The sequence below is a fragment of the Lissotriton helveticus genome, chromosome 2_1 (assembly GCF_964261635.1).
Source record: "Lissotriton helveticus chromosome 2_1, aLisHel1.1, whole genome shotgun sequence".
Taxonomy (NCBI): Eukaryota; Metazoa; Chordata; class Amphibia; order Caudata; family Salamandridae; genus Lissotriton; species Lissotriton helveticus.
The window spans coordinates 1681663342-1681681747 of NC_136059.1; the positions used below are offsets into that span (position 1 = coordinate 1681663342).

The 18406-nt window shown below is 46.3% G+C and overlaps 1 protein-coding gene across 1 annotated transcript in view; it reads left to right on the forward strand.

Annotated features, from left to right (window-relative positions):
- Window positions 1–18406, forward strand: part of SMC2 (structural maintenance of chromosomes 2) — a 297985-nt gene that overhangs the window by 168239 nt on the left and 111340 nt on the right. Inside the window, exon 17 of the mRNA XM_078676628.1 lies at window positions 11695–11819. Coding sequence (XP_078532754.1) covers window positions 11695–11819 — 125 coding nt within the window. The remainder of the gene's footprint in view (window positions 1–11694; window positions 11820–18406) is intronic.

An 18406-nucleotide genomic window follows, 5' to 3' on the forward strand; every position in this document is an offset into this window, starting at 1 on the left:
AGAAAGGCCGAATTCTATGAATCCAAGATCCTGGCCGCCGATAATAAACAAAAAGAAACTTAAAATTTTAAAAGAGCTCAGCCAAAAGGAAATGCAAGAAGCCCCCACCAGTCGGGAATTATGTAATAAGTTCCTGATGTTTTTTTCTGACAAAGTTTAGGACATCTTAATTGACATTCATAATACTCCTATCAATCCACAGGTTCTGGTAAGGGCAAAATCACACAAGAATATAATGGAATCTATCACTATCTTCCCTAAAATGGACCAAGACTCTGCTTCGTATTGCATCAAAGATTAAGTCAGGTTCACCAGCGGATCCCTGCCCCCCCTAAAAGTTTCAAACCAGCCCTGCCAGCGATTGACGCAGAAGTCCTTTCCCTGCTTAATCTTTCTCTGGAAACAGGGATAGTTCCCAGGACACTTAAGGAAGCTAGAGTAATTCCATTACTCAAAAAAGTGGGAGCTGATACCACCATCATGAAAAACTTTAGACCTATCTCCCAACTTCCCTATATTGCCAAAATCCTTGAACAACATGTTCTTAAAACTTTATCAGGATTCATGGCCTACCATCATCTACTGGGGGACAGGCAGGCTGGCTTCTGAGCCCACCATAGCACGGAGCTAGTGATGCTGTCCGTACTGGATGAAATCAGGCTCACAGCGGATCAAAAAAAGCAGTGTGCTCTGGTCCTTTTAGACTTGTCGGCCACATTCGACACGGTCAACCATGATCAACTTCTGTCTAGAGTTCAGGACATAGGCATTGATGGGACGATTAATCATTGGATTGCTTCCTTCCTGACGGACCGCACCCAAGTAATTCAGATGGGGCGTTGCATGTCCGACAGAGGGTCTATAACCTGTGGAGTTCCCCAAGGGTCCGCGCTATCACCACTGTTTAATATTTACTTGCGCCCTTTGGTGATGGACCTGGCCCGGATGGACTGTCAAGTGTTTAACTACGCTGATGACACCCAAATTATTCTACAAATCGAAAATACCCCTCAAGCCCAGGCACTTGTACAAGATATTTTGAGATTTGTAGCGAGTTGTATGACTCAACTCATTAAAGGTCAACCCGGATAAAACTGAGGTGCTGGCTATCACTAATAATAACCCATGGTCCATCCAATTTTGGCCACAGGAGCTGGGAGACACTGCGTCTCCAGCACCAGTGGTAAAAAGCCTGGGTATAAAAATGTATGCTAATCTTTCCTTGTATAATCAAGTTTCCTCCATCTTTGGGACATGTGTGGGCCTATTGAGGAAACTTTCACCTATCCTCTTGTTTTCCACCATGCATAAAGAGCGCCTTGTGAAGTATGTTCCAAGCTGCTCTTTAAGATCCTCCGCAAGGAACCAACTTTCCTGCCCGCGGTACAACCTCACGAAAAAAAGAGGGCGGGCCTTTTCCGTCTGTATTCCACAATTGTGGAACAGGCTCCCACTCCATCTTCGATCTGAGACGGCACTCCTACTGTTTAGGGAAAATTTGAAGACCCTCCTTTTTCATTGAAACCTGGGCTTAATTTCACTCAGTTAGGGACCACACTTATCCGGGGGTGCAGTAGCTATCCTCTCACAGCGCTTAGAGACCTGTTGGTATTAAGCGCTCTATAAATCACAATTAACAATAAGTACAAACTGCAAAAATAAATACAATGGTTATAATTTAATATGCCGGTAGACCATATATGAAAAAGAATTGCTACTTATTGGGTGGTATTTAGATTTACTTAAATCAAAGCATCTAGTGAATTCAGCCTTCAGTGACACCTCCACCCTTCTAACCTCTGGCTAAACTTGTGGATAGTAACGTTGTACTGTGCTTCGAGAAGGTTACAGCTTGGCTCTGTTATGGCACCTTGAGCTGTGAAAAGCGTAGATACGCCAGCTTGTGCCCTTCATCTAAATTGTCAGTAGCATTCAGCTTGGTCCATGCTCCCAAGTAAAGTTAAAGATGCATCTCCTCAAAGATCCCTTTGCATCCAATGTAAATACTATTTTTCAATTACTATGAAACGGCTAGACTTAATGAATAATTATATAAATTGCAACAATTGGCATATATGTTCTATTGCATATTTGCTGAAATCTGCCACATATAATTAATATTGATACATGTTATATAAGCAATAGATACCTCTATCAACCTATAATAAAGTGACTAATATGTAAATTAAAAGTGTTTATAAATGAACACTGTGCACTCACAAAATTCAGAAATGAGAAGTTCTGTGAGGGGAAGTGTATGCATGAAAATAAGAAACATACAACAGCCCAGAGCCAAAGTTAAAGATCCAAGACAAGCATCCAAGACCCGTCTAATGCAGAGATTGCTAACAAGCACAAGAGGGGGAAAAGTCATACAAGATGCCTTGTCCCACATATGTGCTCTACAGTCAGTGGTATCAAACGCTTCACAATGCACACATCAAAGTGCTGTGACTATAGTTCTCTTGTACGGGATTTCCGTGTATAGTCATAATCATGTGAATAGTCCCGCTCATGTGCGTGGACCCCGGAGCACTTCATTAGATATATCTTCTTAAGTTGTCATCTGCCTTTCTTCAGGAAGGCCTGCATAGACTCTTAAGAGATAAAAAACAATAATGCAGCCTAACCAACTAGGCTACACTTGCCATTACTTCATCTTGAAGTGAAAAAAGATAGCCAGTTTAACTTTTAAATTTAGCAATTTGCTGAGTTTTACACATAGAAAACTCTCCTTCATAAAACTCCTTTTTTCATGATAGAGATGAAAAGGATTGGACGGAGAAGCCCCCGATAGGCTGGCAAAATGCGGCTCTCCAAAACTCAACAGTACATTAAACACTGTAGGGGGAAAAGGAAGCCCAAGAAGGGTGGTATTTCTCCTCCCTCTTTGCTCCACTTCTGGAGCTTAAACTGTAGATCGCTCCCTAAGAATAAACTTGACATTTATGATTTCATAATTGAGGAATCGCCGGACGCCTTATTTTTGACCGAGACCTGGATTCATGGTAGTTCAGGTCCAGACATCGCCGCAGCGATTCCACCTAACTATTTTATGGTACATCAGGATAGACCCTCAGGTAAAGGAGGTGGAATTGCTATTATTTTCAAATCCACCTACCAATGTAAACTGGAGGCGTTACATCTCCCAGGTAGTGAAGCTGCATTATTTAAACTCACGATCAATCCCCGACTGACGCTCTCTGGCCTGTTAATTTATCGGCCACCGGGGAATGCTGCTTCTTGGATTCCTTTGCTTGTGGATTGTCTATCAACTATACTCTTGAAATCAAATAACTTCACCATACTTGGTGATTTAAATATCCATCTAGATGATGTCAATAATTCCCTCACTAAATTGTTTTTGTCTGATCTTGAGGTCTTTAACCTCAAACTTCATAATATTGGAGCTACTCATCTTGCCGGCCATTTGCTGGACCCAGTCATTTCCACTATTCCATTTGATTGTTCTCATTTGGCACGCCCGTTGGTTTGGTCTGACCATTACGCTGTACCTTTTGTGTTACCACCCGGTCTTTTCACAGCTAATGATCACGTAGAGGAAACAAAACCTTCACATCGATGGGACAGGATTGACATAGCTGCTTTTAATCTGCATCTAACTGAGACTATTCCTTCTCTCAGTAACACTGAGCAAAATTTGAATGCCCCTATTTCCAAGTGGCTAACTGATGCAGTATCTATTTATGCTCCTTGTTCTGGCAGCAAATTTCGATCCTTGCGTCCCCCAGCACCTTGGTACTCGGATGAGTTAAAAATCCAACGTGTTAAATGTAAAGCTTTGGAGAGGAAGTGGAGAAAGTCCTATTCCACTCCCTCTAAACTGATTTACAAGGATGGGCTAAAGGCTTATCATGCCAACTGTAAACGGGCCAAAGCTGCTTACATTACCTCTACCATCACTTCAGTGCAGAATTGTCCTCGGACTCTTTTTTCCACTGTTAAGAAACTTACAGGTGCTGACACTGTTCCCGCGTCGCCGGCTCTAGATGGCATACACTGCAATAGCATTGCGGACTTTTTTGTATCGAAGGTTCAGGGCATTCACCAATCCCTAGCTTCTATTTCACCTTCTATGGATTCTTCCTTGCTTGGCTTCTGTTGTAATGTCCCTGCTCCTCCCACTGAGTTTCTGTACAACTGGAAATTATTCGATGATGTTTCCTTTTTATCATGCCTAAAAAGCATCAGGTCAGGCTCTCCTCGGGACCCTGTCCCCATGAAGATTCTAAAGCAACTCGACCTTGAACCACGTAGATTTTTAATGAGGCTACTCAACATCTCCCTCAGTGAATCGCGTGTTGAACAGGTTTGGAAACATGCCATGGTCGTTCCCTTACAAAAAAAATCTGGTGTGGACATTACTAACCTGGCCAACTTTAGGCCTATATCCCTGCTGCCAGCTTGTTCTAAAATACTAGAACGCCATATTAACATCCAGCTAAATGAGTTTGTTCAAAAAACAGGATATCTTCATCCATCCCAATCAGGCTTTCGCGCTAACTATTCCACCGAATCCGCACTTCTGGGGGTGACTGAGCGACTCCGACACGGTATTGATAGCGGTGAGACCTTTGCGCTTATCCTTTTGGATTTAAGCGCGGCTTTTGATACCGTGTCGCACTCTATTCTATTGGAGTCCCTTCGCTCCCTCGGTGTTGCTGGATCTGCGCTTGCCTGGTTGGCCTCATTTCTTAATGAGCGTACATTCCAGGTTTTTTCAAACAAAGCTGAATCGGCAATCTGTTCATCTGCGTACGGCGTCCCTCAGGGGTCTATATTGAGCCCTCTGTTGTTCAATATTTACATCAGACCCCTTGCTTCTATCGTCGAGGACGCCGGTCTGTCCATATATTCATATGCAGACGATACGCAGATTGTGTTTTCCCTGTCTGGCAGCAGGGTCCAGGATACCTCTGCCCTTAAAATCGGCCTTTCTCGGGTAGCCGCCTGGATGCAGGCCAATCTGTTAAAACTTAACGGTGAAAAGACCGAGGTTATTATACTTGGCAAGCATAAAGATCTGTGGGGCTCCAGACACTGGCCCAGTGACATGGGTCCATTGCCTATCCCCGTGCCAGTTGCTCGTAACCTCGGCTTTCTAATCGACGAGAAACTTTCGATGCGACAGCAGGCAACTAAGGTCGCTGCAATCTGCTTTAATACCTTACGCTGGTTGCAGAAGATCCTATGGATGTTGCCTGAGTCCACTCGTCGAATGGTTGTTCAGGCTCTGGTAATATCCCGTATCGACTACGCTAATGTGCTTTATTTGGGAGCCGATAAAGCCACTATGAATGTTCTCCAGGTTGTACAGAACTCAGCTGCCCGCCTGTTGTGCAATGTCCCACGTAGAATGTCTGCTACGCAAGCCCTGTGTGACCTTCATTGGTTAAAAATTCCCGACCGCGTGGCTTTCAAAACTTTGTGTTTTCTGTTCAAGATTCGCCAGGGCTCTGCCCCTACTTATCTGCACAATCTTGTTCAGGATTACCAGCCCTGTCGTTCCCTCAGGTCATCTAACCAAGCCAATCTTGTAGTTCCCAGAATTCGTTTGGCAAAAATGGGTGGCCGCTCATTCGCCCATTTGGGGCCGAAGATGTGGAATGCTCTTCCGCTGGCGCTAAAAATGGAGACTAATCTTCTTGTTTTTCGCAAAAAACTGAAAACTTTGTTGTTTAACTGATCACGGCTCTGTGTATTCTTTATTCAGCAATCACCTGTCTTTTCTTCTTTAGTCTGTCCCTGGCGCCGGGAAACCCATTACGGGTAGCTGTGCGCAATATAAATTTAATAATAAATAAATAAATAAAATAAATTATGTGTCTGCAAATGGATAACGTGCCTTTAAGAGTCTCCAGAGACCCCCCGTATCCCATGATGCACAGCCAGAGGCAGTTACTTTCAGTTCTTTTTTCCGGCTCCTACTAGCAGCACCCCGGAGCATTGAGCTATACCTTTTTTGGTATTCCATTCAAAATTGAAATCTGTATTTGGATTTTTGCAGTTTCGCTCGACGTCTTTGGCCTTTATCTACCTTCTGCTGTGCTTTTTTGGCAGAATTTCTACAGTTTTCTTGTCAAAATGCCTTCTCTGGTTGACAAGTGTCCTGACTGTGGTAGGAAGAAGGCCAAGTCTGATGCATACAATCTGTATTCTTCACATTCTTCAAAAGCCTCAGGGTCCACGTTTATTTATGGTGTGTGCACTATTCTATTCAGCCTCCCAATGGATGAAAGTGTGCTGCTAATAGAAAGAAGAGTGCCTTCACAGAATATAGCATGCAGGCTGTGATCCGTTTCACAACATAGGAACCATAATACACCCGGATTAGCGAAGTGAGGTACACAGCACCTGGAAAACACATGTGCTCCAAAACAAAGTGCAAATCATATAACTATTTGCCTTGCCAGAAATAATGCATGGCAGCACCTGCTTCCTTGTTGCTGCTCTCAGCCAACAAATGACACTCTGGTTTACTGGGCAAAATGCCAGATAAGATAGAAACAACAGCTTACACACACTCCATTCTCTCTGTTACATACTGGAGAGTGACATTCCTACATGCATGCACACAGACTTTTGGGCAAGTACCCCAAGTCCACCAAATCTCTACTTGCAGGCCCATTTCTTTATTCTGCAGCTCCACATGGCAGACGTCTTGCTGGATTCTCATGTTCAGTTTGGCTAACGACGTGTGTGGCTGCTACAGAGCCTAACAAGGGTGTTTGGCTATGAAGTAGGCCCGTCCGTGCTACCTATCACACATTGGTTAAGCACAGGATCTGGTATGGCAGCATCTACAGTGCAGTGGTGCTTTGTTGTTTTTGTAACGCCTATAAAAATATCTTGGCCATGGGCAGGTACAAGGGTGCACAGACAGCAAGGGAAATGAGGGGTAACTCCCAGTGTGTTGGTCCCTCTATTTTGATGTATAAAGTGTTTGTATAGGAAAGAATTCCTGGATTGATGAATACTTGTGTTGTGATTATCTACTCATCATTGCATTTATTTGTTGATTTTCATGAAATTGAATATTTCTCTTATGAAGTGGTGATTGATGTAGGCAACTGGGTTTTTGTTGCAATAGTAACCCTACTTTTTACCACTTATTTGATGCAACTTTGACTGAAGTGCACTGGGTTCCTGCTTACCAGGTCCACAGTGCCAGTGTTCCTTCACAAAAGCTGTGCAATCTTACCCTAATTGGCAATACCTTGCCTCTTTAACTCCCTAGTAAATGGTACCCCCTAGAGCCTAGTGCCTGATGTACCAAAAGGGTCCCTAAGGGTTCCAGGACAAACTGTGCCATCCTAAGGTACCCTGCACCAAACTCATGCAAGACTGCTATTGGAGCCTACGTGTTTTGGTGCAGACCCAAAAGTGAAAACAATACATGACACACAGCCCTTTGTGCCATTTCCCTAACACTGCATGTAGTATTTGCAAGTCATCCCTACAGCAGGCCTTAAGCAGGGTGCCTTAAATTACATGTGATGACCTATCTGCATGAGCAGATATGACCCTGTGCTGGTCAGTTCCATTGCTGCCAGTACAAGTGATCAGGAAAGCTATTTTAAAACGGTGACTGGACCGGATGAAAACAAGTTCCCAAGCTACATGATAACTTCACTGGAAATAGGGGTGTTTGGTATCCAACATCTCATATTAATAAACCCAAACTTATTCATTGTTGGATTTATTAATACTTGCACCGAGAGTGCCCCATAGAGGTGCCCCTTGAAAACCTACCTGCCACTGGTGTGCTCACTGTTTTCCCCAGTCTACCACCAGAGACTGGTTTCTGACCCTCCAGTGTGAGGGCCTGTGCTCTTAGGAGTCCAGAAACCAAGCTGCTCGGGCAGAGGTGTTTCACCCTCTCCCACAGGGATAGGTGGGTTCTACTCACTACCAAATTGTGGTACTACCCTTTGGTTTGACATCAGCACATGGAGTCTTCACGAAGGTGATGGCAGTGCTTGCACCCCATCTCCGATGATTGGGCATTCTCATTTTCCTATACCGGGACGACTGTCAGTTTGCTGTAGTTGATATTGCGCCATCTGCAGTTGAAGAAATCTCTGCTGTTTTGACCTGTGGTGTTTGATCAGTGAGATCAAATCTTACTTGCAGCCGTCCCAACAACTCCAGTTATTAGGGTCATTACTGGACACCACCTTCCTTTCTTTCTTCACAGAGAGTCCCAAGACATCCTAGCGATAGTTCCATCCTTCCACCAAGGTGCGAGGGTACCAGTCCTGAGAGTCCTGCACTTCATGGGTCTGCTGGCTTCCTATATTCTCCTAGTCACACACTCGAGTTGCCATATAATAGCCTTGCAATCATGCCTCCTCAGGCAGTGGCTCCCAGATGGGATGAGACTTGTCCAACTCCATCATGATCTCCCCCAGCGCTGCAGCAGAAGTTGCTTGATGGGGATAGAGTTTTTTTTTGTTTTTTTTTGCAGAGTTTTATATAGACCCGAACCGAATCAGGTATCAGAGCGCTTTACATATTTTTCCAGTTACGTTACATTTTACGCTTTCCAGTTACTTTCATTTTAGGCACGGGGAGATTAAGTGATTTGCCCAGAATCACAGGAGGTTTTGGCGTCGTTACCGAGACTCGAACCCAGATTCCGAGGTCCGAGACCGAGCGCCCTTGCCGTTAGGCCAACTCCTCTCCCTGACACACAGAATGGCCTTCACTGCTCCTCCGGCTGTGACTACGGTAGTGACGGATGCCTCCACCCTGGGGTGGCGAGCTCATCTGGGGGTCTGTAGATCAAGGGTTTCTGATCTCCAAAGGAGCAGGTGCTTCACATCAACCTGCTAGACCTGTGAGCGATTCGACTGGTGGTCCATGCCTTCCTCCCCTTCATTGTAGGTCGCCCCGTCCAGGTCATGACAGACAACATTGCTGTGATGTGCTAGGTCAACAAGCAAAGGGGATTAGTGTCCCATCTTCTTTGCCTGGAATCGTTCAGACTGTGGTCTTGGGCACACAGCTTGAGACTGCATTATCTTGCCAATCAAGAGTGGCATCTTCTACCAGAGGTAGTTCAGGACATCTTCGTCCTGTGGGGCACTCCTCAGGTGGACTTATTCGCCGTCTCTGAAAAATACAGAGTGCCAACAGTTCTGCTCCCTCCAGTATCCGTTGAGGGGAGGCTTGTGGAATGCTTTTCTGTTGAAGTGGAACTTTTAGCTGCATTACGGGCTTCCCCATACCCTTGATTCCTCGAGTTCTGAGGAAGATTCCCCGAGACCAGGCTAAAGTCATTCTCATTGCTCCGGATTGGCCGAGAAGCCTTTCTACTCTTTCAGGGTGTCAGTCTGGCATTAAACTTGGACAACTATGTGGGGTGACACCATAGGGTAGACATTACTTTTCTTTTCTGCATCATCGATTAATCTCCACCTTGAGAGTTGGTTCACCCTACAAAGTGGCCAAGCTTCAAATCTTGTGCTGAGAAAGTCCAGGGCTATGGGTGGGAGACACATTTCATGTATCCAGTGGGGACGCCAAGGCTGGTGTACGATGTTAGTGCCAGACAACTGGCGAAATGAATTTCCAGCTTTATCACATAATCACGGGTTGATAGCAGTTGCGCTTTTTGTCTCTGGTATTTTACCTTTGAAGTCATCAAAAGTGGCATACAGTACTAATCAGACAAGATACCTGCATTCTTTTTGGCAACTGGTTGAGAAGACAATAGAATAAATGTTAGAAGTCAAGGCAAGAGATTTGATACAGGCTATCAAATGCGTTAGCCACTAATTGGCAAATACATTGTCATCGTAGTTTTTATTTTAAAATGTTACCTGCCTAATGTTGTTGCAAGCATAGTTGTCCCACTGTTGATTGTATTTTATAGCTATAAGTGCAATACATCGAGCTCAGAAGAAAAATGTTGTAAAATAGAAAAGAAATTATTATTTTAAGCATTGTAAAATACATTTGAATAACGACATTATCCGGTTACCTGGATAGATTGAGACATGGCCTTCAAATAGAACAAGCATTGGAAATGCAATAGGTCTCGCATTAGGAAAGTTTGAGCTATTGGTCTTATAAATTATTATTTTTTTTTATTTATGTGTTTTTTAAAATAGCTAAATTAATAGCTCTGTCATTTACAATGCCAATAGTTATAACTTTCGCAAATGTGACACATATAGCATTTGTAATGCAACATGTTTTTTATTTACGTGACTTAGATGTATTAATATTACAAATAACAATGGCTTTTATTTTTGTTAAATTAATTGTTAAATAATTTATTTAATTTGTAATGGCAATAGCTTCAACTTTTGTAAATAACTTTTGTGAAGATTATATTCAGTGTTTTTTATTGTGACGAAAATCCAAGAACAGAAGTGAAATATTAACATCTTTTTTGTGATTTGTAATAAAGCTTGAAAGCTTGAAAACAGCTTGAAACAGTGTCGCCTGTCGTGATCTGAGGGCTGTAACTCACTGTGTAATGCACTATGTAAAGGCGACCACAAAATACAGAAACTGTGAATTGAACTTTACAGGAAATGGGAGCCGAACAATGGGGAGAAGGGAGGGCAGGGTGATTTATGCTTCCAGATTGAGGTGGAAGTGCTCTGGCGAATACACCGCCCCCTCCCCACAGTTGCAAGTCAAACTTGAGCGAAGAGAAGAACATGCAGTGTTGCAGATCCTGAGCTAACTTTTGTTTACCTTTGTCAGTGGCAGTGTAATCCCTGTCAAAGATTACATGTTTTTTATTTATTATTTACTTTGTGTTTCAGCCTGCCGCTAGTTGTGCTAGTTGTGTGCGTGTGTGTCTGAGTGGGAGTATTCATGTGAGTGCGAGTGTGAGTGTGTGTGTGTGTGTGTGTGTGTGTGTGTGTGTGTATGTGTGTATGTGAGTGCATGCATGTGAGTCTGTTTGCAAGTGCATGTGTGTGAGTGCGTGTCTGAAGAATTCTCTCATGCTGTATTTTGAGAGCTTTTGTGTATGCTGTCTGTTTGTAAGCGCTGCGTTTAAAAAACAAGACGGAGGGAAGGCAGAGAAGGGGAGGGGGAGGAGAAATGCGACACGGCGGGCAGGGGAGGGGGCGGAGCGGGTAAAAAAAAAACAAGACGGAGGGAAGGCAGAGAAGGGGAGTGGGGAGGAGAAATGCGGCGGGCAGGGGAGGGGGCGGAGCGGGGAGAGCGGCGATGAGGATGTGAAGCAGCAGGGGCCTTTGAAGTGAAGCTAAGCTTCACTTCAAAGGTGTGGGAGGAGTGCTGCTGGTGATTGACTGGCGATTTGATGATGTGCACGCGCATTTTAGGTCAATGCGCGTGCGCATTGACCTAAAAGCGCACGGGCACAGCATCAAATCGCCAGTCAATCGCCAGTCTAGGTAAAGCTTATTTAAGCCTCTATAGTCTCGCTCTGCTCAATGCGCATGCGCATTGAGAGGCGAGACCTAATAAAGGGCAGATACAAATAAGCTAAAATGAGAGAAAGAGCAGTGTATCCTGTGAAGTGTATATATTTGTTTCACATTCCTCTCCTTTCCTGTTGATTGGTGCAATGTGCTTGTTATGAAAACAATCGCTCCGCCGCAGATTTTGCTTGAAGGGAAGATCTGTTCACATTTTTTTTACTGCCGTAAAAAAAAGTGATAATTACGTACTATTGTGTTTTTTCAGATATCGTCAGCTAAAGCAGCAATGGGAAATGAAGTCTGAAGAAGCAGACTTACTACAGACTAAATTGCAGCAAAGTACATATCACAAGCAACAGGAGGAACTTGAGACACTCAAGAAAACAATTGGTAACATGAGTGTATTATTACATTGTTTTTTTAAAAATATTTTTATTTGCATTTTATTAAAACGAAACAGTACAGTCGTGAAATCAGCAGTATATATACCTCTACTCCCACACCCACCCACCTCAAAGCCCCCAATGTCTGTCACAGTATGCAACATCTCAGTTCAAAAGCCATTGATATACGGCACACTTTTCACATCACATCCCACCCTGAGCTCTCTTGTCGGCGCTCTTGCGCCCGGATAGTCAGATTTTTAATTCCCCCCCCCCCTCACAACCCCCAATCCAACCCGTGATAATGTCGCCATTTGGACCAGACCCTTCGAAATTTTTTCGGGCACCCCCTCGCTTTATATGTCACTTCTCTCGGCCGCCATGTTAAGGTCTAAGGTCTAACCCTCTTCTCCATTCTTCTAATTCTGGCGGCTCTGGTGACCCCCAGTACTTCGCAATATCCCTTTTCGCTACCACAAGTGCAAGAACCAGGAAGGTGAGGAGTGGGCGTGGCAGGTCTACCTCATTAGTCATGCCCAATAGTGCCAGCTTGGGCTCCTGTTGAAGCGGGACCCCCAAAACCTCCCCCAGTTCCGTGAATATGTGCGTCCAGTAGATTTGCATCATGTCACAAGCCCAAATGGTATGATAAAAGTCTCCGTCGTGCTGACTGCATCTAAGACCGTGTTAGTCGTCTATTTTCCCCATTCTGTGGAGTTGCACTCTATCATAGTATGTTCTATGCAGCACTTTAAACTAAATAAGGCGTAGTCGTGATTTAATTGCCACCTCCCGGGGATGCATTAACACAATATCCCAGTCCAGATCGTCCATGCCTCCCACCTCCGCCTCCCATACATGTCGAAGCCTTGCCAGATCACCTAGCATATTGTTAGTTAAGGTTTTGTATGTGAGGGAGACAGTTTTCCCTTGTATCCGTTCTTGGAGGAGCCGTCCCTCCAGTGGTGCATATTCTGGGATATCGTTTAGTTGGAGGTTCTGGGCCTGCCACGCATGTCGCAGCTGTGTGTATTTTAAGAGCTGTGAGTGGTGTAGCCCAAAGTCGGACTTTAGGGCCGTAAAGGATTTCAGCTCCCCTTTGGCGATCACATCTCTTATAGTGGAGATACCTATGTCGTCCCACCTTCGGAAGCCTCGTAATTTCTTGAGCTCCGTTAACCACTGTCAGCGCCATAGCGGCGTCTGCCGGGTGGGCTTCTTCTCCCATCCCATACGCCGTGTGGCCTTAGTCCACGCAGTTAGTGTAAGAGTCGTAGCTGGGAGGAGCGGTGCCCGTCTCGTACCCCCATATAGATAGTATAGTAAGTCATGTGGCAATAATGTAAGCCTCTCTAGTGCATAGGTGGGGTGGTCCGCCGAGGCATGGAGCCAATCATTAATCGGCGCCATGTGTTCCGCCCAATATGAGGCCTTCAGGTAAGGGAGTGAGATCCCCCCACTATTTTGGTGTCTTTAGAGCGTAGTCAGGGCCACTCTAGGTTGCTTACCAAGCCAAAGAAATGTCCTCAGGTCCGAGTGGATTTTAGCTATTAATTTTGTCGGAAGTGGGTAGTATTTGTTCTGCAGGGCATAGAGATATTTAGGTAAAGTGATCATCTTGTACATGGCCACTCGGCCTAGAAGCGTGAGAGGGAGCTGTCTCCAGCGGTCCATCTCCGCCACGGAGTTCATTATGATCCGTACCAAGGGTCTTTTGGAATGATAGCGTCTTATCGAGGGTGATGTATATCCCAAGATATTGGAAGCCCTCCTTCGTAGTCAGCAGTTGCCCCGACAGTCTCCCCCAACGATCTCGTCCCCTAGGGTCGTACAAGATAGATTTGTGCCAGTTTGTGTATCCCGCTCTTCTACCATAGTGTTCCAATTCCCGGAAGAGCTCCGGGACCGTGGTCTCCGGTTTCGTAATATACAAAAGGACATCATCTGCATAGAGTGATATCTTCTCTTGCGTGGAGTCTGCCACATTTCTTTCAAAACCGGTGATACCCTCATTTTGACGGATCCTGGCTGCAAGTACCTCAATGGTAAGGACAAAGAGGAGGGGAGATAGGGGGCAGCCCTGACGGGTCCCTCTCTGGATCTGGAATTCACGTGAAAGCCTTCCGTTTACCCTCACTCTAGCTCTTGGTGCAGTGTAGAGGAGCTTAACCCACCTCTGAAACTTAGGGCCAAAACCAAATTTGTGCAACACAGCATTAAGGAACGGCCAATGGACCGCGTCGAAGGCTTTCTCCGCTTCGGGGGAAAGAAACCAGTGTGGGTCGTCCCTCCCCTGTACTTCCTGTAGCCAATTATGGGTACGCCTAAGGTTCAATCTGGTAGCTGTGTCCGGTAGGAAGCCTGTTTGGTCCAAATGTATAAGGTCTGGGATCACCGACCTCAGGCGGAGCGCCAGAATAGTCGCTAGAAGTTTCACTTCCGTGTTCAGGAGGGAGATGGGGCGGTAGGACGCCCAGTCCTCCCGTGGTTTGCTCTCTTTATATATCGGGACGATCGTGGCCATGGAGAGGTCCGGGGGTAGATATTTTTGAAAGTGGGGGACCCCTATATATTAATGCACTAGCTATACATAGGGAAGAAACACATATTTGAAAAGGTCCATAACTAGTGAATGAAACTGAAACTAAATAGATAAATACCACTATTAAGTGAGCCCACTAACTTTAGTACTAAATCACCAAATACATAGATATATTCTGATTTATTTTATTTTTCATATATATATATATATATATATATATATATATATTTTTGTACACGTTTCTTTTAAACAATTTCAAAAAGATAAATCGACATTTCATAGATAAATTTCAATACATTTGATAATCAATGGATATTTCAATTAGTGTTGACAGACAAATCTAAAAACTACATAACAAATACATAGTTGAGCATACGACAAGAGATGATGGAGGCAACGTGGTAGGTAGCACACAGGCAAAGCGGTGGGTGACATACTACGCGCGTTTCGGCTTTGAAAGCCTTCATCAGGTGACCCGTCTTTAGCACTATAATTTAAGCCCCCCCTCCTGGTAAACCCCGGTAAAGAGTCCCTTTAAGTGGCGGGCCAGTAGGTCCGCAGTGCGTTTAAAAAACTCAGCTGGGTAACCATTCGGCCCAGGTGTTTTACCCAGTCTCAGCCTGGCTATGGCTTCAGATATGTCGTCCATTGTGATGTCCGCTTCCAGCACCAGGAGGGCCTCAGAAGACAGCGCGGGCTGGTCCGTTTGTGCCATAAAGTGTATAGCGTCCTCTCGTGTCCCCAGGTCCCTGGCTGCGTAGAAGAGTTCGTAGTGTGTTGCGAATGTTTCAGCTATTTGTGCATCAGCACTGACAATCGTCCCGTCTGCATTCCGAACGTGATCAACCCATCTAGTTGCGCGCTCCTTTTTACTTAGCCAAACTAGCAGCTTGCCTGACTTATCCCCCACATCATGGAGACGATGAAGGGTGGCCAGGGATTGGGTTTTCGCCTCATTAGTAGCTAGTTCTCTGTACTGTCTCTGGGCATCTAGCCATCTAGCAGTCTTCTAAGGGTCTCTGCGCGCTTCGAGCTCTGGTAGTCTCTCTCTAAACCCAGTATAGTCTGTTCTAGTGCTGTGACCTCGGCTTGGAGTTTTCGTCTTTCCTCGCCCAGTCTGCTTTGTATTCTATCTCTTAATACCGGCTTCAGGGCTTCCCAGAAGGTTACATTTGACTCTACTGTGCCCTCGTTTTCGACTACATATACCTCGATGTCTGCTCTCAGGCCTCGTAGGATAGTCGCATTCTGAAGATCCCATGCCGCAAGGCGCCAAGTGGTCTCCGGAGTGCCCTGGGTGCGTCCTACCCTCACAAACAAAGGTGAGTGGTCAGAGATACCCCTAGCCTTATAGTCTGCAGTGTCGTCCACCTTCAAGTACTGTCTGGACATAAATATATAATCTAGCCTCGAAAACACCTTATGGGCCCCTGAGTAGTAGGAATAGGCTATCTGGGCAGGGTGTAGCCATCTCCAGATATCGGTAAGCCCTATACTGGCAATCTGTTGGGACAAAGCAGTCTGGCTTCCCCCTCTACCCGCAGTCCCTGACCGATTCTGACTCCTATTCATCACGTTGTTAAAATCTCCTCCCACGATTTGGATAGTGTCTGCCGTTTCTAGGAGGATATGTGCGAGAGCCTTGAGCGTGTGCGTCTGCAACTTGGGCGGTGCGTAGACTGATATGACCGTGTATGTACGCCTATTCCATGTTACCTGGACCCCTGCATATGTTCCCAGTGGGTCTATCCAGGTGCGTGTAGTACAGAATGGGGTTGTTTTTTTAATAAGGACCGCTACCCCTCTCGAATCGGTCGTATATCCCGCATGTGCCAGAACTTTGTCTGCCCCTGGCTATGAAGGCACAGTGTGTTCCTTTAAGATGAGTTTCCTGCAGTAGGGTTATACCGGGATCTAGCCTCTTAAGGTAGGAGTTCACTAGACCTCTCTTAACTTTAGAGCCCAATCCATTTACATTCCACGTCATGATGCTGATACCCCTGTCACCCACCTGCGAGGCCGCTGTGTCACTTGCCATTTAAGACGAGGGTATCGTAAGGAAGGCGATCTCTGGTTTGGATGTATGGCGTGAAGCGCAGAGGTGCACAACTGCATTTTCCGACTGTTACCCCCTTACCCCAACTCTCCCTCCCCCTTCCCCACCTTAAATGAACTTGGAACTCCCCTACCCCCCCCCCCACCCCACCTCCCTCCCCTTCCAGTCCCATCCCTTCACAAGATTGAACTGGCAGTAGGAGAAGGCCTGTCGCCCTCCCTTGTATCCCCCGTTTAGTCTGCTCTAACAAATTCCTCTCAAACCATACAGCGCTACTTTCCCCAAACAGGCACTGTTATCAACAATCTAGGAAGTCGTTTGGCTGAGAACAGAACCAGTGGGAACTGGAAGTGTAAATATAAAGGGGCGTGTCAACTTGCGTGCTCCTCAGCGACGAGCTGCAGTAACCATAGCCAGTTCCACCAGTGTTCATGAGTGGGAGTCTTGAGTGTCAGTTTCAGGGACGCTATTTCGCCCCGATGTGTCGTGTTCCAAATTCCGGATCGCCTCTACCAGCGGGTGAATTGAGCGCGACCCCCCCTCTTCTTCTTCTCCGGAAGTACGGCTCCCCACCTCGTCCTCGTCATCTCCCTCCGAACGAGCATGGCTTCGGAGACAGCTGTACCTGGATCCCGTCGTGGCGCTTCCCCTTGGTGAGGCCGATCATCCATGCCTTGTGCCTCCCGAGCCATGTCCTTGGTAAGGTGTAGCCGGGGTTTGTCTCTTTGCCCTTCGGGACTTCAGTCTCTGTGCTTTCGGCAGTTCCCATTGGGGTCTGTGTGACGGCGACCTGTCCATCACCCTGCGGCCAGCGGTCTCTCTGCTATTGAGTATAGGGCGTTCCTCCAGCCATTGCCAGGCGTCCTCCGGGTGGTTAAAGAAAATTGACTTTTCCTTGTAGATGAACTTTAGTTTCGCAGGAAAGAGAAGCATGTGGGAGATATGCAAGTCCCTCAGTTTCACCTTTACTGCATCGAAGGAGCGGCGTTGCTTCTGCACCTCCTGGCTGTAATCTGGGAATATCATAATGTTCGTGTTTTCCAGTCGAATCTCCCCCAACTTTCTAGCTTCTCGGAGAATCAAGTCTCGGTCCTCAAAGTTGAGAAAGCGTGCGATAACCGGTCTGGGTCTCGCCCCCTCAAGCGGCTTTGCCAGGAGGGCCCTGTGCGCCCTTTCGATGATGAAGCAAGTGGAGAACTGCACCGTCTGGAACGTTTTAGTGAGCCAGGAGTGGAGGAATGCTGCCATGTTCGTCCCTTCAATTCCTTCTCTAAAACCTACAAAGCGTAGATTGTTGCGTCTCGCCCTATTCTCTGCATCATCCACCTTAGCTGGCGATGGGATGCTTTGAGTTCTGCCATGTCTTTTCTCAAGGTGGAGATCGAATCTTTGGCCTCTCCTATCCGTGTCTCAGCTGTAGTCACCCTGTCCGATAATTTGCAGAAGTCTTGCCTCAATATTGTCACCTCAGATCCCACCTCGCCGATCTTGACATCTAGGGCCGCCCTGGATTCCTGGATATTTGCCCGTGATGCCTGAATGGCTCCCATCAGCAGGTCAGTATCCGAACGCGCGCCAGAGGCAGCTGGGAGGACGTCTGTTGACTGTCTAGGCGCGGCGAAGTTGTCCATAGGCCCCTGTTTAGCAGGTTTAGGAGGTGGGTCTTTCTTCCCCATGGCTTGCGTTACCGTGGCGTTGAGCCCACAGGGCAACTTGAGTTTCACACCGTCTCGGGCTATCTGGCTGCCGTCGGGGACCAATGACCTCCGCAGTCTGTTGCAAGGTAGGGCAGTCCCGTCTACCCTTGTCACGGTCGCCGTGGGCCACTTGCGTCGCTTTCCCACTCCCCGGGGGCCCCGGCTCATGTGCTCAGCAGTGTGCCGGTCTCTGACAGCGCTCCTACGCCCGCCTCAGCTCAGGAGTACAGGCCGTGCTGGCTGTCCCACCCAATGTCCAGGTCTGCCGCCCCGTCGCGGGGTCTGGGGATCGTGGAGTG